This window comes from Oncorhynchus clarkii, chromosome 11 (assembly GCF_045791955.1).
Source record: "Oncorhynchus clarkii lewisi isolate Uvic-CL-2024 chromosome 11, UVic_Ocla_1.0, whole genome shotgun sequence".
Taxonomy (NCBI): domain Eukaryota; kingdom Metazoa; phylum Chordata; class Actinopteri; order Salmoniformes; family Salmonidae; genus Oncorhynchus; species Oncorhynchus clarkii.
The window spans coordinates 16,415,416-16,439,989 of NC_092157.1; the positions used below are offsets into that span (position 1 = coordinate 16,415,416).

Sequence of the window (24,574 nt, forward strand, 5' to 3'; positions counted from 1 at the left end):
TCCATAGGAATGAATGGAATTCTACAGTATTTCAATTAAATGTATCAAGGACAAAAGTACATATATTTAAATATGTTTGTTGTGGGTATAAAAATAACAGAGAGTCGCACACTCTATATAAAAACTCGTAGTAATTTATTGGGTAAATCACCAACGTTTCGGCATCACTGTGCCTTCTTCAGGGTTATTGTAGTGGGGACAGTAAAATTAGTACTCTCTTCAGAAATCTAACAACTTTGTTCTCTCTCACCTTGCCCCCCAGCCCCTCCTCCACTGACCCTCACAGGTGAGAGTGTGGATTGGAATGTGGGGTTTTCCATGTTACAGCCCAGAATAGCTAATTGAATGTGGAATACTACTATTAATGACAAAGGCCTCATCATGACGCAGGCATAATGAGGAGCTGTAAATGGTAATAACAAATAAAGTATGTGACGGAGCCAACAGAGGTCTAATGTTCCTCTCAAACTGGGCCCTATCTAAAGGAGAAGAGACAGAGGGGCTTGAATCAGTGGAACTGCAGTTACAGGGAAGCTGTGTCATAAAGTTGCTGACCTCTTGGCGGAGGCCATATGCACTCACATACAGGGAGGTTAAAGGGGCAATCTGCCATTTGTACATACATTTTTGAACGTTTAAGTAATATATATGGAATATACCCATTGATTCTAGCAGAATATAACTTATAAATGCCTCATGAGCTTTAAGTTAAACTGGTACCCCATCACAACCCAAGATATAAGCTTATTTTTCTCCATTGTTTTTTTAACAATTGTTAACAAACATAGCCTCAATGCTTAAAACAAAATAAAACATATCTTTAATGGTAAGTCCTTGCATCCATAGCTCTGTTTATGAATTTGAGAGTGAATTGATGAACGCTTTTACGCCATCCATTATATCCGCAAAATAATTGCGCACTTGTTTTTAGTAATACGGTACGTACAGGCAAGGGCAAATGTCCACAGGAAATCATCTACAATTTCAGTGTTGTCATTCTTTGTATAATTAGCTTAATCTGTCCCCCCGTTTTGGAGTTGTATTTCGGTATTTAGCAAATTACAGCTAACTTCTCAAACATCTTCATATAGCACACGGAAATGCTGTCACCGGGGTGAGTGTGAGGGTGTAGAAGAGCTAGCTAAACCAGTCGATTTCACAGAAATGGTAAAGCTAGTTAGCTAACGATAGTTTGCTAATGTAGTAGCGTTAGCTAGTTAAAAGGCATTTCTTTGTAAAAAAACAACAAAAAAAACACAATGAGCTCTAACGTGAAGTTCAAAGGAGCGTATAAAAATTGGTGTAAAATGAACGCTGAGTATGTTTTTGAAAAAAGAAGGCATATATGCATTTTCTAATAATTTTTCATCCCAAAAATGTGTAATAAGCAACGGCTTTGATTTCTGGTCAAACATATGGAAAAGAGGTCTTAGAAAAGATCTATTAGAAATACATAAAAATACAATCCTGTAAAGACCCTTGACAACTAATTTCATCATTTATATTAAGTTTTGCAGAAATCATTTTCTAGGTAATGAACAGTTAAAATCATGTTTTTTTGTGAAATTTGATTATATTTGGATGAAACTAGATAAAAGTATGATGACAAAGTATTGTTGCTTCTACATCATAAAGTTATTGCTTCCCTCCCTCATGTTATACACTTGGATTCAGGAACCTGGATCATTAAGGGAATAGGATTCAGGAGCCTGGATCATTAAGGGAATAGGATTCAGGAGCCTGGATCATTAAGGGAATAGGATTCAGGAGCATGGATCATGAAGGGAATAGGGTGACATCACCCTAACTCTTATTTTAATACACCAATGGTATCATGATATGCTCTTACCTAATTTAAAGTTCCAACATAAGAGAAGGTATGTTTTCAGAGGGACGTGGTTTATATACAGTGCATTTGGGAAAGTATTCAGACCCCTTACCCTTTTCCACATTTTGTTACGCTACAGCCTTATTCTAAAGTTGATTAAATCATTTCCCCCCTCAATCTACACACAATAGCCCATAATGACAAAGCGAAAACAGGTTTTTAGAAATGTTTGCAAATGTAATAACAATATAAAAACAGAAATACCTTATTTACATAAGTATTGAGACCCTTTGCTATGAGACTTGAAATTGAGCTCAGGTGCATCCTGTTTCCATTGATCATCCTTGAGATGTTTCTACAACTTGATTGGAGTCTGCCTGTGGTAAGTTAAATTGATTGGACAGGATTTGGAAAGGCAGACTCCTGTCCATATTAGAGGTCGACCGATTATGATTTTTCAACGCCGATACTGTACCAAGGGGAACAACTGCCTTGGAGTGGTTGTTCCCCTTGCTCTGCATGGGTAATGCTGCTTCGATGGTGGCTGTTGTCGTTTTGTTGCTGGTTCGAGCCCAGGGAGGAGCGAGGAGAGGGACGGAAGCTATACTGTTACACTTGCAATACTAAAGTGCCTATAAGAACATCCAATAGTCAAAGGTTGATGAAATACAAATGGTATAGAGGGAAATAGTCCTATAATAACTACAACCTAAAACTTATTACCTGGGAATATTGAAGAATCATGTTAAAAGGAACCACCAGCTTTCATATGTTCTCATGTTCTGAGCAAGGAACTGAAACGTTAGCTTTCTTACATAGCACATATTGCACTTTTACTTTCTTCTCCAACACTTTGTTTTTGCATTATTTAAACCAAATTGAACATGTTTCATTATTTACTTGAGGCTAAATTGATTTTATTGATGTATTATATTAAGTTAAAATAAGTGTTCATTCAGTATTGTTGTAATTGTCATTACAAATAAAAAAATATCTAAAAAAATTGGCCGATTAATCGGTATCGGCTTTTTTGGTCCTCCAATAATCGGTATCGGCGTTGAAAAATCATAATCGGTCGACCTCTAGTCTGAATACTTTCCAAAGGTTCTGTAGCTAGATAGCTACTTTGCTGGTGTATACATTTGACTATATAGTGTCAGGAAATATATAATTAAAAGTTTACATTATTAATCTATGGCAAATATACTTATGTTTCCACTTTCATCTGTGTCTGGTGTTAGCTACTTACTGGCTAGCTAGGTCTTCAGCCAGCCTGAAACAACCCTGCTCACTGCATCCAAGTTTCTTGACATAGGCGCTTCAAAGAGCTGTTATTATGGCTGATATTTAGTTACTCATAATATTATGGGGGATATTTTAGTCACCCAAAAGGCAATTTTACATGATCAGAATGACTGTTCAGGACCTTTTAAGAAATATCGCCTAGTGTCTTCAAATCAAAGTTTATTTGTCACGTGCGCTGAATAGAACAAGTGTAGACCTTACAGTGAAATGCTTACTTACAGGCTCTAACCAATAGTGCAAAAAATGTATTAGGTGAACAATAGGTAGGTAAAGAAAATAAAACAACAGTAAAAAGGCACGCTATGTACAGTAGCGAGGCTATAAAAGTAGCGAGGCTACACACAGACACCGGTTAGTCAGGCTGATTGAGGTAGTATGTACATGTAGATATGGTTAAAGTGACTATGCATATATGATGAACAGAGAGTAGCAGTAGCGTAAAAGAGGGGGTGGTGGGTGGGACACAATGCAGATAGCCCGGTTAGCCACTGTGCGGGAGCACTGGTTGGTCGGCCCAATTGAGGTAGTATGTACATGAATGTATAGTTAAAGTAACTATGCATATATGATAAACAGAGAGTAGCCGGGGCGTAAAAAGAGGGGTTGGGGGGGGGGGGGGGGGGGACATACAATGCAAATAGTCCAGCTAGCCTCAGTGGCCATTTGAGGCCACTGAGGCTAGGTAACACGGTCACCACCGATAAATCCATGATTATCGAAAACTTCAACAAGCATTTCTCAACGGCTGGTCATGCCTTCCTCCTGGCTACTCCAACCTCGGCCAACAGCTCCGCCCCCCCCCCCCCCCCCCCCCGCAGCTACTCGCCCAAGCCTCTCCAGGTTCTCCTTTACCCAAATCCAGATAGCAGATGTTCTGAAAGAGCTGCAAAACGGGGCGGCAGGGTAGCCTAGTGGTTAGAGCGTTGGACTAGTAACCGGAAGGTTGCGAGTTCAAACCCCCGAGCTGACAAGGTACAAATCTGTCGTTCTGCCCCTGAACAGGCAGTTAACCCACTGTTCCCAGGCCGTCATTGAAAATAAGAATTTGTTCTTAACTGACTTGCCTGGTTAAATAAAGGTAAAATAAAAAATAAAAAAAAACCTGGACCCGTACAAATCAGCTGGGCTTGACAATCTGGACCCTCTATTTCTGAAACTATCCGCCGCCATTGTCGCAACCCCTATTACCAGCCTGTTCAACCTCTCTTTCATATCGTCTGAGATCCCCAAGGATTGGAAAGCTGCCGCAGTCATCCCCCTCTTCAAAGGGGGAGAAACCCTGGACCCAAACTGTTACAGACCTATATCCATCCTGCCCTGCCTATCTAAGGTCTTTGAAAGCCAAGTCAACAAACAGGTCACTGACCATCTCGAATCCCACCGTACCTTCTCCGCTGTGCAATCTGGTTTCCGAGCCGGTCACGGGTGCACCTCAGCCACGCTCAAGGTACTAAACGATATCATAACCGCCATCGATAAAATACAGTACTGTGCAGCCGTCTTCATCGACCTTGCCAAGTCTTTCGACTCTGTCAATCACCATATTCTTATCGGCAGACTCAGTAGCCTAGGTTTTTCTGATGACTGCCTTGCCTGGTTCACCAACTACTTTGCAGACAGAGTTCAGTGTGTCAAATCGGAGGGCATACTGTCCGGTCCTCTGGCAGTCTCTATGGGGGTGCCACAGGGTTCAATTCTCGGGCCGACTCTTTTCTCTGTATATATCAATGATGTTGCTCTTGCTGCGGGCGATTCCCTGATCCACCTCTACGCAGACGACACCATTCTGTATACTTCCGGCCCGTCCTTGGACACTGTGCTATCTAACCTCCAAACGAGTTTCAATGCCATACAACACTCCTTCCGTGGCCTCCAACTGCTCTTAAACGCTAGTAAAACCAAATGCATGCTTTTCAACCGTTCGCTGCCTGCACCCGCACGCCCGACTAGCATCACCACCCTGGATGGTTCCGACCTAGAATATGTGGACATCTATAAGTACCTAGGTGTTTGGCTAGACTGTAAACTCTCCCTCCAGACTCATATCAAACATCTCCAATCTAAAATCAAATCTAGAGTCGGCTTTCTATTCCGCAACAAAGCCTCCTTCACTCACGCCGCCAAACTTACCCTAGTAAAACTGACTATCCTACCGATCCTTGACTTCGGCAATGTCATCTACAAAATAGCTTCCAACACTCTACTCAGCAAACTGGATGCAGTTTATCACAGTGCCATCCGTTTTGTTACTAAAGCACCTTATACCACCCACCACTGCGACCTGTATGCTCTAGTCGGCTGGCCCTCGCTACATATTCGTCGCCAGACCCACTGGCTCCAGGTCATCTACAAGTCCATGCTAGGTAAAGCTCCGCCTTATCTCAGTTCACTGGTCACGATGGCAACACCCACCCGTAGCACGCGCTCCAGCAGGTGTATCTCACTGATCATCCCTAAAGTCAACATCTCATTTGGCCGCCTTTTGTTCCAGTTCTCTGCTGCCTGTGACTGGAACGAATTGCAAAAATCGCTGAAGTTGGAGACTTTTATCTCCCTCACCAATTTCAAACATCTGCTATCTGAGCAGCTAACCGATCGCTGCAGCTGTACATAGTCGATCGGTAAATAGCCCACCCAATTTTACCTACCTCATCCCCATACTGTTTTTATTTATTCACTTTTCTGCTCTTTTGCACACCAATATCTCTACCTGTACATGACCATCTGATCATTTATCACTCCAGTGTTAATCTGCAAAATTGGAATTATTCGTCTACCTCCTCATGCGTTTTGCACACAATGTATATAGACTCTCTTTTTTTTCTACTGTGTTATTGACTTGTTAATTGTTTACTCCATGTGTAACTCTGTGTTGTCTGTTCACACTGCTATGCTTTATCTTGGCCAGGTCACAGTTGCAAATGAGAACTTGTTCTCAACTAGCCTACCTGGTTAAATAAAGGTGAAAAAAAATAATGACCTGTTCAGGAGTCTTATGGCTTGGGGGTAAAAACTGTTGAGAAGCCTTTTTGTCCTAGACTTGGCACTCTAGTACCGCTTGCCATGCGGTAGTAGAGAGAACGGTCTATGACTGGGGTGGCTGGGGTCTTTGACAATTTTTAGGGCCTTTCTCTGACACCGCCTGGTGTAGAGGTCCTGGATGGCAGGCAGCTTAGCCCCAGTGATGTACTGGGCCATACGCACTACCCTCTGTAGTGCCTTGCGGTCAGAGGCCGAGCAGTTGCCGTACCAGGCAGTGATGCAACCAGTCAGGATGCTCTCGATGTTGCAGCTGTAGATCCTGTTGAGGATCTCAGGACCCATGCCAAATCTTTTTAGTTTCCTGAGGGGGAATAGGCTTTGTCGTGCCCTCTTCACGACTGTCTTGGTGTGTTTGGACCATTATAGTTTGTTGTTGATGTGGACACCAAGGAACTTGAAGCTCTCAACCGGCTCCACTACAGCCCCGTCGATGAGAATGGGGGTGTGCTCGGTCCTCCTTTTCCTGTAGTCAACAGTAATCTCCTTAGTCTTGGTTACGTTGAGGGATAGGTTGTTATTCTGGCACCACCCAGCCAGGTCGCTGACTTCCTCCATATAGGCTGTCTCGTCGTTGTCAGTGATCAGGCCTACCAAATCAAATGTATTTATATAGCCCTTCTTACATCAGCTGATATATCAAAGTGCTGTACAGAAACCTAGCCTAAAACCCCAAACAGCAAGCAATGCAGGTGTAGAAGCACGGTGGCTAGGAAAAGCTCCCTAGAAAGGCCAAAACCTAGGAAGAAACCTAGAGAGGAACCAGGCTATGAGGGGTGCCCAGTCCTCTTCTTGCTGTGCCGGGTGGAGATTATAACAGAACATGGCCAAGATGTTCAAATGTTCCAGTTGCAGAGGGAGGTGTTTAGTCCCAGGATCCTTAGCTTAGTAATGAGCTTTGAGGGCACTATGGTGTTGAACGCTGAGCTGTAGTCAATGAGTAGCATCCTCACGTAAGTGTTCCTTTTGTTCAGGTGGGAAAGGGCAGTGTGGAGTGCAGTAGAGATTGCATCATCTGTGGATCTGTTTGGGCGGTATGGAAATTGGAGTGGGTCTAGGGTTTCTGGGATAATGGTGTTGATCTGAGCCATTACCAACCTTTCAAAGCACTTCATGGCTATGGACGTGAGTGCTACGGGTCTGTAGTCATTTAGGCAGGTTGCCTTTGTGTTCTTGGGCACAGCGACTATGGTGGTCTGCTTGAAACATGTTGGTATTACAGACTTAATCAGGGACATGTTGAAAATGTCAGTGAAGACACCTGCCAGTTGGTCAGAACATGCCCGACGCACACGTCCTGGTAATCCGTCTGGGCCTGCAGCCTTGTGTATGTTGACCTGTTTAAAGGTCTTGCTCACGTCGGCTACAGAGAGCGTGATCACACAGTTGCCTGCAACAGCTGATGCTCTCATGCATGCCTCAGTGTTGCTTGCCTCGAAGCGAGCATAGAAGTGATTTATCTCGTCTGGTAGGCTTGTGTCACTGGGCAGCTCGTGGCTGTGCTTCCCTTTGTAGTCTGTAATAGTTTGCAAGCCCTGACACATAAGATGAGCATCAGAGCTGGTGTAGTAAAATTCAATCTTAGCCCTGTATTGACGCTTTGCCTGTTTGATGGTTCGTCACAGGGCATAGCAGGATTTTTTTGTAAGCTTCCGGGTTAGAGTCCCACACCTTGAAAGCGGCAGCTCTACCCTTTAGCTCAGTGCGAATGTTGCCTGTAATCCATGGCTTTTGGTTGGGGTATGTACGTACAGTCACTGTGGGGACGACGTCCTCGATGCACTTATTGATGAAGCCAGTGACTGATGTGGTGTGACTACTCCTCAATGCCATCGGAAGAATCCCGGAACATGTTCCAGTCTGTGATAGCAAAACAGTCCTGTAGTTTAGCATCTGCTTCATCTGACCACTTTTTTATAGACCGAGTGACTGGTGCTTCCTGCTTTAATTTTTGCTTGTAAGCAGGAATCAGGAGGATAGAGTTGTGGTCGGATTTACCAAATGGAGGGAGAGCTTTGTATGCGTCTCTGTGTGTGTAGTAAAGGTGGTCTAGGATTTCTTTCCTTTTGGTTGAACATTTAACATGTTGATGGACATTTGGTAGAACTGATTTAAGTTTCCCTGCATTAAAGTCTCCGGCCACTAGGAGCGCTGCCTCTGGGTGAGGGGTTTCCTGTTTGCTTATTTCCTTATACAGCTCACTGAGTGCAGTCTTCGTGCCAGCATCTGTCTGTGGTGGTAAATAAACAGCCACGAAAAGTATAGCTGAAAACTCTCTAGGCAAGTAGTGTGGCCTGCAATTTATAACAATATACTCTACTTCAGGTGAGCAAAATCTAGAGACTTCTTTAGATTTCGTGCACCAGCTGTTGTTTACAAATATGCACAGACCGCCCCTCTCGTCTTACCGGAGTGCGCTGTTCTATCTTGCCGGTTCAGCGTGTGTTCCGCTAGCTGAATATCCATGTCGTCATTCAGGACCTTTTTCGGGTCCTGACCAGGCATCCGGCTCTTTGTCCTCTGTACCTGCGTCGCTTCCTCTTGCAAATAACGTGGATGTCAGCCCTGCCGGGTGTTTGGAGGATGTCTTGTGCATCTTGTTTGTTGAAGAAAAAATCTTTGTCTAATCCGAGGTGAGTGATCGCTGTCCAGATATCCAGAAGCTCTTTGTCTAATCCGAGGTGAGTGATCGCTGTCCTGATATCCAGAAGCTCTTTGTCTAATCCGAGGTGAGTGATCGCTGTCCTGATATCCAGAAGCTCTTTGTCTAATCCGAGGTGAGTGATCGCTGTCCTGATATCCAGAAGCTCTTTTTTTGCCATAAGATACGGTTGCAGAAACATGTACAAAATAAGTTACAAATAACGCAAAAAAACACATAATAGCACAATTGGTTGGGCGGCCGTAAAACTGCTGCCATTTCTTCCGGCGCCATTCTTGTCATTCTGTTAACAAAAACCCACATATCTTTAAGATATTTTCGCATTTCTCTCCCTCACGAGGAGGGAGGATAATATAAGTTCACAGAAGTAACAGGTAAAGGTAGACCTACCAATTAGCTATTGTTTTTATTTTTTACTGATCATTTGGTTTATGATTGACACATTTCAATCACTTAATAAATGTGTTACCAAATCTTTAACAGTGACCAAAAAATCAGTAACAAAATGACTGCAACTGAATTCTACTCTCCTCCCTTTCACTGGCATACTGTTATGTTCAGCTCATAGGGTCTCCTGCTACTGTCCTCCCTTCCACTGACATATTTAAATAAAGCCTAGTTAAATAAAGGTTATATAAAAAATGTTATGTTCAGCTCATAGGGTCTCCTTCCACTGGCATATTGTTATGTTCAGCTCATAGGGTCTCCTTCCACTGGCATATTGTTATGTTCAGCTCATAGGGTCTCCTTCCACTGGCATATTGTTATGTTCAGCTCATAGGGTCTCCTTCCACTGGCATATTGTTATGTTCAGCTCATAGGGTCTCCTTCCACTGGCATATTGTTATGTTCAGCTCATAGGGTCTCCTTCCACTGGCATATTGTTATGTTCAGCTCATAGGGTCTCCTTCCACTGGCATATTGTTATGTTCAGCTCATAGGGTCTCCTTCCACTGGCATATTGTTATGTTCAGCTCATAGGGTCTCCTTCCACTGGCATATTGTTATTTTCAGCTCATAGGGTCTGCTTCCACTGGCATATTGTTATGGTCTCCTTCCACTCATGCTTCCACTGGCATATTGTTATGTTCAGCTCATAGGGTCTCCTTCCACTGGCATATTGTTATGTTCAGCTCATAGGGTCTGCTTCCACTGGCATATTGTTATGTTCAGCTCATAGGGTCTCCTTCCACTGGCATATTGTTATGTTCAGCTCATAGGGTCTCCTTCCACTGGCATATTGTTATGTTCAGCTCATAGGGTCTCCTTCCACTCATATTGTTATGTTCAGCTCATAGGGTCTGCTTCCACTGGCATATTGTTATGTTCAGCTCATAGGGTCTCCTTCCACTGGCATATTGTTATGTTCAGCTCATAGGGTCTCCTTCCACTGGCATATTATTATGTTCAGCTCATAGGGTCTCCTTCCACTGGCATATTGTTATGTTCAGCTCATAGGGTCTCCTTCCACTGGCATATTGTTATGTTCAGCTCATAGGGTCTCTGCTTCCACTGGCATATTGTTATGTTCAGCTCATAGGGTCTCCTTCCACTGGCATATTGTTATGTTCAGCTCATAGGGTCTCCTTCCACTGGCATATTGTTATGTTCAGCTCATAGGGTCTCCTTCCACTGGCATATTGTTATGTTCAGCTCATAGGGTCTCCTTCCACTGGCATATTGTTATGTTCAGCTCATAGGGTCTGCTTCCACTGGCATATTGTTATGTTCAGCTCATAGGGTCTCCTTCCACTGGCATATTGTTATGTTCAGCTCATAGGGTCTCCTTCCACTGGCATATTATTATGTTCAGCTCATAGGGTCTCCTTCCACTGGCATATTGTTATGTTCAGCTCATAGGGTCTCCTTCCACTGGCATATTGTTATGTTCAGCTCATAGGGTCTGCTTCCACTGGCATATTGTTATGTTCAGCTCATAGGGTCTGCTTCCACTGGCATATTGTTATGTTCAGCTCATAGGGTCTCCTTCCACTGGCATATTGTTATGTTCAGCTCATAGGGTCTCCTTCCACTGGCATATTGTTATGTTCAGCTCATAGGGTCTGCTTATAAAAATAAAATACAAATCTGGGTCAAAGTTGGACTTTTTCAAGAGTGGCATTATTACTGCCACTTTTAGTGAGTTTGGTACACATCCAGAGGATAGGGAGACATTTATTACGTTCAACATAGGAAGGCCAAGCACAGGAAGTAGCTCTTTCAGTAGTAGGCAGCTGGAAGGCTTACAGGCCATGACTATTTTCGTGAATGTGTCGAGAGATACAGGATTAAATAACTTGAGTGTCTCCATTGACCTTAGGTCCTGGCAGTTCTGTGCAGACTCAGGACAACTGAGTTCTGGAGTAATATGCCGATTCAAAGAGGAGTCATTTGCTTTCTAATGATCATGATATTTTCATTGAAGACGTTCATGAATGGGGTGGCAGGTAGCCAAATGGTTAGAGCGTTGGGCCAGTAACCGAAAGTTTGCTGGATCAAATCCCAGAGCTAACAAGGTAAAAATTAGAGGTCGACCGATTAATCGGAATGGCCGATTTAATTAGGGCCGATTTTCAAGTTTTCATAACAATCGGTAATCATATATATCATATATATATCATATATATATATATATATATCATATATATATATATATATATATATATATATATATATATATATATATATATATATATATATATATATATATATATATATATATATATATACTGCTCAAGAAAATAAAGGGAACACTTAAACAACACAATGTAATTCCAAGTCAATCACACTTCTGTGAAATCAAACTGTCCACCTAGGAAGCAACACTGATTGACAATACATTTCACATGCTGTTGTGCAAATGGAATAGACAACAGGTGGAAATTATAGGCAATTAGCAAGACACCCCCAATAAAGGAGTGGTTCTGCAGGTGGTGACCACAGACCACTTCTCAGTTCCTATTCTTCCTGGCTGATGTTTTGGTCACTTTTTAATGCTGGCGGTGCTTTCACTCTAGTGGTAGCATGAGACGGAGTCTACAACCCACACAAGTGGCTCAGGTAGTGCAGCTCATCCAGGATGGAACATCAATGAGAGCTGTGGCAAGAAGTTTTGTCTGTCAGCGTAGTGTCCAGAGCATGGAGGCGCTACCAGGAGACAGGCCAGTACATCAGGAGACGTGGAGGAGGCCGTAGGAGGGCAACAACCCAGCAGCAGGACCGCTATCTCCGCCTTTGTGCAAGGAGGAGCACTGCCAGAGCCCTGCAAAATGACCTCCAGCAGGCCACAAATGTGCATGTGTCTGCTCAAACGGTCAGAAACAGACTCCATGAGGGTGGTATGAGGGCCCGACGTCCACAGGTGGGGGTTGGGCTTACAGCCCAACACCGTGCAGGACATTTGGCATTTGCCAGAGAACACCAAGATTGGCAAATTCGCCACTGGCGCCCTGTGCTCTTCACAGATGAAAGCAGGTTCACACTGAGCACATGTGACAGAGTCTGGAGACGCCGTGGAGAACGTTCTGCTGCCTGCAACATCCTCCAGCATGACCGGTTTGGCGGTGGGTCAGTCATGGTGTGGGGTGGCATTTCTTTGGGGGCCGCACAGCATTCTGAAGAGATGAAGAAGAGTGACAATGTCCTTTACTGACAACCTCCATGTGCTCGCCAGAGGTAGCCTGGCTGCCTTTGGGTACCGAGATGAGATCCTCAGACCCCTTGTGAGACCATATGCTGGTGCGGTTGACCTTGGGTTCCTCCTAATGCAAGACAATGCTAGACTTCGTGGCTGGAGTGTGTCAGCAGTTCCTACAAGAGGAAGGCATTGATGCTATGGACTGGCCCGCCCGTTCCCCAGACCTGAATCCAATTGAGCACATCTGGGACATCATGTCTCGCTCCATCCACCAACGCCACGTTGCACCACAGACTGTCCAGGAGTTGGCGGATGCTTTAGTCCAGGTCTGGGAGGAGATCCTTGCACTTTAATTTTGAGTGTCACTCCAAATCCAGACCTCCATGGGTTGATAAATTTGATTTCCATTGATCATTTTTGTGTGATTTTGTTGTCAGCACATTCAACTATGTAAAGAAAAAATTATTTAATAAGAATATTTCATTCATTCAGATCTATGATGTGTTATTTTAGTGTTCCCTTTATTTTGAGCAGTGTATATAAAAATCGTCCGATTAATCGGTATCAGCTTTTTTGGGGGTCCTCCAATAATCGGTATCGGCATTGAAAAATCATAATTGGTCGACCTCTAGTAAAAATCTGTCGTTCTGCCCCTGAACAAGGCAGTTAACCCACTGTTCCCCGGTAGGCCGTCATTGTAAATAAGAATTTGTTCTTAATTGACTTGACTAGTTAAATAAAGGAAAAAATATATATATATGAATTCAAAACTGCTGTAGTAAAGACCAAGTTAGCTTGGCGACAGTATCAAAAATACATTTAGGATTGTTTTTGTTTTTCTCAATTAGGTTGGAAAAGTAGGCTGATCGAGCAGCAGTGAGGACTCTTCAATATTACATATTCCGACTAGCTTGGAAGGTTTCCAGTATCATGGAGCGCCATTTCCGTTCCAATTTTCAGGAAGCTTGCTTCAGGGCTCGGGTATTTTCTGTATACCAGGGAGCTGTCAACTGCGTTTATTTTCAGCAAATTTAACATGTATAAATATTTGTATGAACATAACAAAATTCAACAACTAAGACATAAACTGAACAATTTCCACAGACATGTGACTAACAGAAATGGAATAATGTGTCCCTGAATAAAGGGGGGGTCAAAATCAAAAGTAACAGTCAGTATCTGGTGTGGCCACCAGCTGCATTAAGTACTGCAATGCATCTCCTCTTCATGGATTGCACCAGATTTGCCAATTCTTGCTGTGAGATGTTACCCCACTCTTTCACCAAGGCACCTGCAAGTTCCCGGACATTTCTGGGTAGAATGGCCTTAACCCTCACAGATTGCCTGCAATGACAACAAGCTCAGTCCGATGATGCTGTGACACACCGCTCCAGAACATAACGGACCCTCCACCTCCAAATCGATCCCGCTCCAGAGTACAGGCCTCGGTGTAACGCTCATTCCTTCGACGATAAACGCGAATCCAACCATCACCCATGGTGAGACAAAACCGCGACTCGTCATTGAAGAGCACTTTTTGCCAGTCCTGTCTGGTCCAGCGACGGTGGGTTTGTGCCCATAGGTGATGTTGTTGCCGGTGATGTCTGGTGAGGACCTGCCTTACAACAGGCCTACATGCCCTCAGTCCAGCCTCTCTCAGCCTATTACGGACAGTCTGAGCACCGATGGAGGGATTGTGCTTTCTTGGTGTAACTCGGGCAGTTGTTGCCATCCTGTACCTGTCCCGCAGGTGTGATGTTTGGCTGTACCGATCCTGTGCAGGTGTTACAAGGGGTCTGCCACGATCCTGTCTTAGGCATCTCACAGTACCGACATTGCAATTTATTTCCCACCGCCACATCTGCAGTCCTCATACCTCCTTGCAGCATGCCTAAGGCACGTTCATGCAGATGAGCAGGGACCCTGGGCATCTTTCTTTTGGTGTTTTTCAGAGTCAGTTGAAAGGCCTCTTTAGTGTCCTAAGTTTTCATAACTGTGACCTTAATTGCCTACCGTCTGTAAGCTGTTAGTGTCTTAACGACCGTTCCACAGGTGAATGTTCATTAATTGCTTATGGTTCATTGAACAAGCATGGGAAACAGTGTTTAAACCCTTTACATTGAAGATCTGTGAAGTTATTTGGATTTTTACGAATTATCTTTGAAAGACAGGGTCCTGAAAAGGGGAGTTTTTTTTGTTGTTGCTGAGTTTAGATCCAGGGTATGACTGTGGCAATGCGTAGGTCTGGAGAAATGTTGTACAAAACCCACTGAGTCGATGATGGCTCCGAAAGCCTTTGAGTGCATCTGTGGCCTTTTCCATGTGAATATTGAAGTCACCAAAAATGTGAATATTATTCGCCATGACTAAAAGGTCCGATAGGAATTCAGAGAACTCAGTGAGGAACGCTGTATATGGCCCAGGATGCCTGTAAACAGTAGCTATAAAACGTTATTGAGTATGCTGCATAGATTTTATGACTAGAAGCTCAAAATATGAAAAAAAAGGGTATATTGAAGTTTGCTGTTGTAAATGTTAGCAACACCTTTGCGGGATGCGCGGGGATATGGTCACCAATGTAACCAGGAGGAGAGGCCTCATTTAACACAGTAAATAAATCAGGCTTGAGCCATGTTTCAGTCAGTCACATCAAGGTTATGATCAGTGATTAGTTCATTGACGATGACTGCCTTGGAAGTGAGGGATCTAACATGAAGTAGTTATATTTTGGGATGTGAGATATTATCACAATCTCTTTCAATAATGACAGGAATGGAGGAGGTCTTTACTCCAGTGAGTTTGCTAAGGCGTACGCTGCCATGTTTTTAGTTCAGCCCGACCTAGATCGAGGCACAGACACGGTCTCAGCGGGAAAGCTGAGCTGACTACACTGACAGTGATAGTGGCAGACTCCACTTAGCTTGCAGGCTGGCAGAGCCCTGTCTATGTTGATAGATGAGAGCACCCCTCCAGCTTGGATGGATTCCGTCACTCCTCAGCAGGCAGGGCTTGGTCCTGTTTGTGGGGGAGTCCCAGAAAGAGGGCCAGTTATCTACAAATTCAATATTTTGGGAGGGGCAGAAAACACTCTTCAACCAGTGATTGAGTTGTGAACTCTACTGTACTGAGGTCCACTGTGCTGTTCTGTACTGTGCTGGAATGTGCTGTCCAAACTCAGTGGGCTATGTGCCAGGGACTTGACTGACATCTGAAATTCCCAGACACATTTATTAATAGGTTTCCACGATGAATCTGTAGTAATTGGAACCTTGAGTGTGAATGTTGTGGGCTTGCTGTGTTGACATGTCAGTGTTTCTTCCTTCCATTCCACAGGTTCCGGTTCCTAAGGTCGGTGGCGTCCCTGACAACCAGGACGTTCTCCCGGGGGCCTGTGTCTTTGCAGGGGAAGGCCCCGGACATGTCTGAGGGTAAGGCCATATACAACTGACTGACTGACTGATTTATATATAAAAATATATATATATTTATATATTGGTTTGTTAATTGATTATTTGATTAACTGACTCACTGTTATGAACTTAATTTTTACTACTCTTTGGGTATGATGACAAGACTAGAGGACATTGAGACTCCATCTAGTCTCCTGACCTCTAACCCATTACTTGTTTTGTGTCTCCACTCTCCACAGGAAATGCTCACTTGCTAATGTCCAATGGTGTGTTGGTAACCAACCCTGAATCCTAATTGTATAAAACACTTACTTAATTCAGTCTAAATTCAACTTAATCCTGCCTGCATGTATTTTAGCTCATTGTCTCTAAAACACACTGCCTTTAACGCATTCTCTCTATTTCTCTATCTCTATCCAGCACCCTGTGGTCTGTTGAGCTGGTTGTACGGCCTTGTTTCTCTCTTCCATTTCTTACAGACTGAACTATGAATGCACCCCTGGCCTGTGGCAGTGGCGGGCACCTCTTAACGATGCTGCTGTACCCTATTCTATAGTATACGGACCTGTCTTGGTCATCTCTCTCTCTCAAGTGTCTTGTTTCATATTGTCTCAACATTATGACATCACAGCGACGCCAGTCAGGTGGGCCACAAATCAATAGGCAAATCTCAAATGACACCGTATTACGTTGTCAGTGCACTAGTGATTTCTCTGCATTGCGCGTACACCCTCGAGCTGCAGGGCAAAGCCACTCAGTGGCTCCATGTGCTAGCTGGAACAACAGTGGAGCTGATATTGTGTATCCTACCCAGACCTCACTAGTACTCTGTAGCTTGCTGCTGTCATTCTGTCTGAGATCATATGATTCCCATTGCACATTCTGTTCTGAGCACAGAATCAGTACACACACACACACACTGAGAGCTGATCAACTGTGTGGTTGTTTTTCAGTGCGCAACAGGCTGAGAGAGATTGTGGGAGCATCCACTAACTGGAGGTACGGTAACAGAACCAGAAAAGCTACTTTGTATTGAGATATTCATACCATGACAGGAAGGCCTGTGTTTACTTGTTATAGATGTATGACCTTGTTAAACTCACAGCTCATTCCTGATGTATCTCTCGCTATCTCCCATCCTGTAGAGACCACCAGCAGGCGCTAGCTGACCGTTTGTCATTGTCCAATCAGCTGGCTGGTTCTCAGGATGAGCTTCCTGTCCGCAGGATGAAGGACAGCTACATAGAGGCCCACCTTCCCCTGGGCACAGACCCTACCCTTAGAGAGAAATACCTCAACTACCTCAAAGGTGTCAGGTAACAGATACACACTCACACATTCTTCTCAAACACACACACCCACACACACTTCCTTCCCCCCTCTGTCTGTTGTCTCTATTCCAGGTTTGGCCGTATCCTGGAGGATCTGGACAGTCTAGCAGGTATGACCATATGACCATTTTTTTTATTTTATTTTAACCTTTAACTAGGCAAGTCAGTTAAGAACAAATGCTTATTTACAATGACGGCAGAACGGCAGATTTTTACCTTGTCAGCTCTGGGATTCGATCTAGCAACCTTTCGGTTACTGGCCCAACGCTCTAACCTGCCGACATCATCACCTCAACAACACACTGGTGCATGGTATTACACTGGTATTACTATTCTCTCTCTCTCTCTTTGTATCTCTCCCCCCCCAGTGTTGATCTGTTACTCTCACACCCATAACAAGACACTTCAAAGATCTCCTCTGTCCATCGTCACTGCCCTGGTGGATAAGATAGGTATGACACCTAGCAGTCCTGGTACAACACCAGGGTGTACCGTATAGACCAGTGTAGTGTTTCTCAAATCTAATCCAGGGACACTTTTTCCTAGTGTCATTGAATATATATTGTTTGTTACTGTTGCAGTTTTATAGTTGTGGCTTATTTCCCCTGTATGTGATGTCACAGACATGAGGAAACAAATCATCCACCCTGACTGTGACATCAAGTTCACTGGTCACGTGACCTGGGTGGGGAAGACCTCCATTGAAGCCAAGATGCACATGTCTCAGGTATACACGCACGCGCACACACACAGTAATATACTAATGTCCACAATAGTGATGTTATGTCTGTGTGTATGCACAGTACCACGGTGGGGCCTACACTCCAGTTCTGGATGCTACGTTTGTTATGGTGGCCAGAGACCCTGAGAACAAGAGGTATACAACATCCATCCAATCATCTATCCATTCAACCAACCATCCACAGTATCCATCTATGACTGATGTCTCTATTTCTCTGTCGGTTTCTGTCTCTCTCAGGGCAGCGTTTGTTAACCCTCTGAAGCCAGAGGGAATTGAGGAGGAGAAACTGTTTCACCAGGGAGAGAGTAAGACACACTACATCCTTATGTGTATATATTACTGTGTTTGTGTTTGTGTTATTTACCTTGTGTGTGTGTGTGTGTCCCTCCAGTCAATAAGACGCGTCGTATAGAGCTGAGTACAGCGTCTCTACTAAAGGTGGCCCCTACTGCTGAGGAGAGGAAGATCGTACACAGCCTGTTCCTCAACACCCTGGACAGCAAGTACGACACAAACACACACACACGTCAAATATTTGTTTTTACGTAAACAATAAGCAACTAAACTTCCATAATTTATCTTTAAATCACACGGATCACAATGACTACAGTCATATTTTGTCATATCAAATTGTTGTCACATTGATGTTCCCATTAAAATTAGATTAAAGTTAATTTAAGGTAGCAATAATCTTAACTGACTTCAGACCCATTGTACAAACGCATATACAGTGGGGCAAAAAAGTATTTAGTCAGCCACCAATTGGCCTCTCCCACTTAAAAAGATGAGAGGCCTGTAATTTTCATCATAGATACATTTCAACTATGACAGACAAAATTAGTATTTTTTTTCTCCAGAAAATCACATTGTAGGATTTTTAATAAATTTATTTGCAAATTATGGTGGAAAATAAGTATTTGGTCACCTACAAACAAGCAGGATTTCTGGTTCTCAAAGAACCTGTAACTTCTTCTTTAAGAGGCTTCTCTGTCCTCCACTCGTTACTTGTATTAATGGCACCTGTTTGAACTTGTTATCAGTATAAAAGACACCTGTCCACAACCTCAAACAGTCACACTCCAAACTCCACTATGGCCAGGACCAAAGAGCTGTCAAAGGACACCAGAAACAAAATTGTAGACCTGCACCAGGCTGGGAAGACTGAATCTGCAATAGGTAAGCAGCTTGGTTTGAAGAAATCAACTGTGGGAGCAATTATTAGGAAATGGAAGACATACAAGACCACTGATAATCTCCCTCGATCTGGGGCTCCATGCAAGATCTCACCCGGTGGGGTCAAAATGATCACAAGAACGGTGAGCAAAAATCCCAGAACCACACGGGGGGGGACCTAGTGAATGACCTGCAGAGAGCTGGGACCAAAGTAACAAAGCCTACCATCAGTAACACACTACGCCGCCAGGGACTCAAATCCTGCAGTGCCAGACGTGTCCCCCTGCTTAAGCCAGGCCTGTCCAGGCCTGAAGTTTGCTAGAGAGCATTTGGATGATCCAGAAGAAGATTGGGAGAATGTCATATGGTCAGATGAAACCAAAATATAACTTTTTGGTAAAATCTCAACTCGTCGTGTTTGGAGGACAAAGAATGCTGACTTGCATCCAAAGAACACCATACCTACTGTGACGCATGGGGGTGGAAACATCATGCTTTGGGGCTGTTTTTCTGTAAAGGGACCGGGACAACTGATCCGTGTAAAGGAAAGAATGAATCGTGAGATTTTGAGTGAAAACCTACTTCCATCAGCAAGGGCATTGAAGATGAAACGTGGCTGGGTCTTTCAGCATGACAATGATCCCAAACACACCGCCCGGGCAACGAAGGAGTGGCTTCGTAAGAAGCATTTCAAGGTCCTGGAGTGGCCTAGCCAGTCTCCAGATCTCAACCCCATAGAAAATCTTTGGAGGGAGTTGAAAGTCCGTGTTGCCCAGCAACAGCCCCAAAACATCACTGCTCTAGAGGAGATCTGCATGGAGGAATGGGCCAAAATACCAGCAACAGTGTGTGAAAACCTTGTGAAGACTTACAGAAATGTTTGACCTCTGTCATTGCCAACAAAGGGTATATAACAAAGTATTGAGAAACTTTTGTTATTGACCAAATACTTATTTTCCACCATAATTTGCAAATAAATGTGATTTTCTTTCTAATTTTGTCTGTCATAGTTGAAGTGTACCTATGATAAATTACAGGCCTCTCTCACCTTTTTAAGTGGGAGAACTTGCACAATTTGTGGCTGACTAAATACTTTTTTGCCAGACTGTAAGGCATAAAAATATACAAGAGCAAACTCACTGAATCATAAGCTGTACAAAATATTATGGATTTTTTTGTTGCTTCACTGTCAAATTACAAGTGTTACCTTATTAAATGATGAGAACACACACATCATAAAATCCAGCACAAGCATTTTGTGAGTGTGTGGTGATTGTGTCTGTCTGTGTGTTGTCCTGTAGGACAGTGAGTTTCCGTAGCAGAGTTCTGCCTCCTAACTCAGTATGGATGGAGGATGCCAAAGTCAAAGGACTGGAGATCTGCCATCCACAGGTTAGAGAGCGAGAGAAGGAAGGAGGGAGAGAGAGGCAGAGATATTTACAACCTGGAACATTTCTAATTTGTGCTGACTAAGATGTGTGTTTTCAGGAGAGGAACATCTTTAACAGGATCTTTGGAGGGTTTCTGATGAGGAAGGCTTACGAGCTGGGCTGGGCCAACGCATGTGTCTACGGGTGAGTGAGCGAATGTGTTCCCAGCAACCGAGAACATTCCCAGTTACGGTGTGACGTTATGACATGTACCCTAAACACACCTCAGCAACTATGTCTGGATTTAATTCAAATCATTCTGCAGAAATATTACAGGAATGTTCTGTTAGTGTTGATGAAGATGTTATTTAAAACACCCATAACATCAAACAAGGAACATTCCCACAAGACTCAAAGTTCTAGTGTAATGTTTTGACATGCATCATTGTTCCAATAACGTTCCCTGAACATTCACAGAACCAATTTGAGTTTGCTGGGTTGTGTGGACGGGTACAAATGAGAAGATCTACGTTTGTATCGGTCCATCACTTACAGTGCATTCGGGAAAGTATTCAAACCGCTTCCCCTTTTCCACATTTTGTTACGTTACAGCCTTTTTCTACAATGGATTTAAAAAAAATCCCTCATCAATCTACACACAATACCCGAGTGGCGCAGCAGTCTAAGGCACTGCATCTCAGTGCTAGAGGTGTCACTACAGACCCTGGTTCGATCCTGAGCTGTATCGCAACCGGCCATAGGGTGGCTCACAATTGGCCCAGAGTCGTCTGGGTTAGGGAAGGGTTTGGCTGGGGTAGGCCGTCAATGTAAAATAAGAATTTGTTCTTAACTGACTTGCCTAGTTAAATCAAGGTAAAACAATTATAATTAAAAAGGGCCTTGGTCAGGTAGGTGACCAAAACCCCGATGGTCACTCTAACATAGCGCCATAGTTCCTCTGTGGAGATGGGAGAACCTTCCAGAAGGACAACCATCTTTGCAGTACTCCACCAATCAGGCCTTTATGGTAGAGTGGTCAGACGGAAGCAACTCCTCAGAAAAAGGCACATGACGGCCCGCTTGGAGTTGGCCAAAAGGCACCTAAATGACTCTCAGACCAGGAGAAACAAGATTCTCTTTGGCCTTAATGCTAAGCGTCACTTCTGGAGGAAACCATCCCTACGGTAAAGCATTGTGGTGGCAGCCTCATGCTGTGGGGATGTTTTTCAGCGGCAGGGACTGGGAAACTAGTCCGGATCGAAGGAAAGATGAACAGCGCAAAGTACAGAGAGATCCTTGATGAAAACCTGCTCCAAAGCGCTCAGGAACTCAGACTGGGGCGAAGGTTCACCTTCCAACAGGACAATGACCCTAAGCACACAGCCAAGACAATGGAGGAGTGGCTTCGGGACAGGTCTCTGAATGTCCTTGAGTGGCCCAGCCAGAGGACGGACTTGAACCCGATCGAACATCTCTGGAGAGACCTTAAAATAGTTGTGCAGCGACGCTCCCCATCCAACCTGACAGAGCTTGAGAGGATCTGCAAAGAAGAATGGGAGAAACACCCCAAATACAGGTGTGCCAAGCTTGTTAACGTCATACCCAAGAAGACTCAAGGCTGTAATCACTGCCAAAGGTTCTAAAACAAAGTACTGAGTAAAGGGTCTGAATACTTATGTAAATGTGATATTTCAATTTTTTTATTTTGAATAGATTTGCAAAAATTTCTAAACCTGTATTTGCTTTGACATTATGGGGTATTGTGTTTAGATTAATGAGGGGGGAAAACAACAAGTTAATACATTTTAGAATAAGGCTGTAACGTAACAAAATGTGGAAAAAGTCAAGGGGTCTGAATACTTTCTGAATGCACTGTACACTTGCGCATCCTCATTGTGTGTGTGTTCTCTCGCTCTGCTCCAGGGGGTGTCGGCCTAACTTGGTTGCCGTGGACGATATCCTCTTCCGGAAGCCAGTAGAGATTGGCTCCCTACTCCTGCTCTCATCACAGGTTTGTGTGTGGGTGTGCGCATGCAAGCATGTGCATTTGTGTGTTATATGATCTCCAATTTCAGTGCTGACACATCCCCCTCTCTGTCTCCAGGTGTGTTACACAGAGGGAAAGTACATCCAGGTCAGAGTTCATACAGAGGTTCTTGACCCCCTGACCCGGCAGCACAACACCACTAATGTCTTCCACTTCACCTTCGTCACAGACAAAGACGTCCCCAACATAGTGCCACAGAGCTACGGCGGTATGACCTCTAAGCCCTGACCTTTTAACTCTAACCCTAACATATGCCGCATTTAAGTCATGTCGGAAACTCGCGACCTCTGAGTTAAAATTAACGTTATTTATGTAGAGCTTCATATTGGTTGATTCGGATACTTCCCTTGTGGGAAACCCTGGTTTGTTTATATTACGAGTAAGCAAGTTGGAAATGTCAGTTTGAGTTTCTGACATGACGTGAACTCAGCAATAATACCGCAGAGCTACCGAGGTATGACCTCTAACCCCGGACCTTTAAACTCTAACATTGCATCGCAGAGCTACGGAAGTACTGTTACTGGAACGTTTGTGCCAACAGAAAGAGATTAAAGTTATTGAAATGTTTTTACTGTAGATTCCACACAGTCTAACATTGGTCGTATGTGTCTATCTCCAGAGTCCATGTTGTACCTGGATGGAAAGAGACACTTTAACCAGACCCTGGAGTCTCAGTGAGACGTGATGAATACTGACGAACCATGACCCAACACAACTACCTGCTAAAGCCTTAGTGTCCAGCCACCGCACCCGCCCTCCTTACCGTACGGTGTGTGTGTGTGTGTGTGTGTGTGTGTGTGTGTGTGTATGTGTATGTGTGTGTCTATTTGCATAACAAGGTATCTATTAATTTGTTTACCTCTATGTACCAAATATATATATATATATATATATTTATTTATAAACTGGGTGGTTCGAGCCCTGAATGCTGATTGGCTGACAGCCGCGGTATATCAGACCGTATACCATGGGTATGACAAAACATTTAATTTTACTGCTCTAATTATGCTGGTAACCAGTTCATAATAGCAATAAGGCACCTTGGGGGTTTGTGGTATATGGCCAATATACCACGGCTAAGGGCTGTATCCAGTTACTCCGCAATGCCTCGTACCTAAGAACAGCCCTTAGCTGTGGTATATTGGCTATATAACACACCCCCTTATGCCTTATTGCTTAAATATATGCATGCTGTCTGTCTAGTATAGGTCTGTTTGGTGGTTGATTCTTCTGGAGTCTGTTTACGTTCTGGGATCCTGGTTTGGGAACACAGATGTCAATAGTGCTATCACTTTTTTTCTACATATCTTCAACATGAAATCAAATTAAATGTTATTTGTCACATGCCGAATACAACAGGTGTAGAAATGCTTACTTACAAGCCCTTAACCAACAATGCAGTTTTAAGACAAATAAGAGTGAATAATTTTTTGATTAAATAAACTAAAGTTAAAAAATAAAAGAACAATAAGGAGGCTATATAAAGGGGGTACCGGTGCGGGGGCACCGGCTAGTCGAGGTAATGGAAGTAATATATACATGTAGGTAAGGGTAAAGTGACTATGCATAGATAATAAACAGCGAGTAGCAGCAGCGTAAAATAAAGGATAGGCGGTTAATGCAAATAGTCTGGCTAGCCATTTGATTAGCATGATTACATCAACAGGATTTTATATTTTGTCAAAATGTTATTCATGCTACACGGTCTTACAGCTTTAAAACTTGTTTTTGACAGATACTCATCACAGGTCTTATTTTTATATATTCTATTTGATATAATCTCCATCTGTGTGTACACTAGAGCGAGTGAATGGGTGTGTATGGGTTATTTAAGGGAAAGTGGCATCTTTGCTCGATTCGATCAAAGTTATGTAACAAATGACACATATTTGCAATAAATATTTATCCTTCATTGTGATTCACGTGTATCCATCCGTCTTTTACTCATGTTCAACTATCAAAAATTTTAAGGAAGGAAGCTGTTGTAAGTGTCCATATACACGTTAAAAGTCAACTCGACTGAGCAAATA

General features: G+C 43.5%; 1 protein-coding gene across 4 annotated transcripts; it reads left to right on the top strand.

Moving 5' to 3' along the window:
* The first annotated feature begins 940 nt into the window (after positions 1-940).
* Positions 941-24,462, top strand: LOC139420282 (acyl-coenzyme A thioesterase 9, mitochondrial-like). 4 transcript variants are annotated; one of them, XM_071170186.1, is made up of 16 exons: positions 941-1,114; positions 15,805-15,899; positions 16,121-16,147; positions 16,835-16,880; positions 17,027-17,197; positions 17,285-17,322; positions 17,581-17,664; positions 17,836-17,939; positions 18,016-18,089; positions 18,192-18,259; positions 18,346-18,457; positions 20,429-20,519; positions 20,616-20,701; positions 22,421-22,508; positions 22,602-22,752; positions 23,164-24,462. In XM_071170186.1, the coding sequence occupies exons 1-16, from the start codon at positions 1,101-1,103 to the stop codon at positions 23,220-23,222; spliced, it is 1,308 nt and encodes a 435-aa protein (XP_071026287.1). In that variant the 5' UTR covers positions 941-1,100; the 3' UTR covers positions 23,223-24,462. The 4 variants fall into 4 exon arrangements, 3 of the variants coding, with proteins under 3 accessions (XP_071026287.1, XP_071026288.1, XP_071026289.1); XR_011635489.1 differs by lacking the exon at positions 16,121-16,147 and having other exon boundaries at positions 954-1,114; positions 23,164-23,591; positions 23,676-24,462; XM_071170187.1 differs by lacking the exon at positions 16,121-16,147 and having other exon boundaries at positions 954-1,114.
* Positions 24,463-24,574: the final 112 nt, after the last annotated feature.

What these genes read in the sequence shown, in the direction of transcription:
- LOC139420282 (XM_071170186.1), top strand. An exon ending in GGAGCATCCACTAACTGGAG is followed by an intron (nt 16,881 to 17,026) that starts GTACGGTAACAG and finishes CCCATCCTGTAG; the next exon opens with AGACCACCAGCAGGCGCTAG. An exon ending in AACTACCTCAAAGGTGTCAG is followed by an intron (nt 17,198 to 17,284) that starts GTAACAGATACA and finishes TCTCTATTCCAG; the next exon opens with GTTTGGCCGTATCCTGGAGG.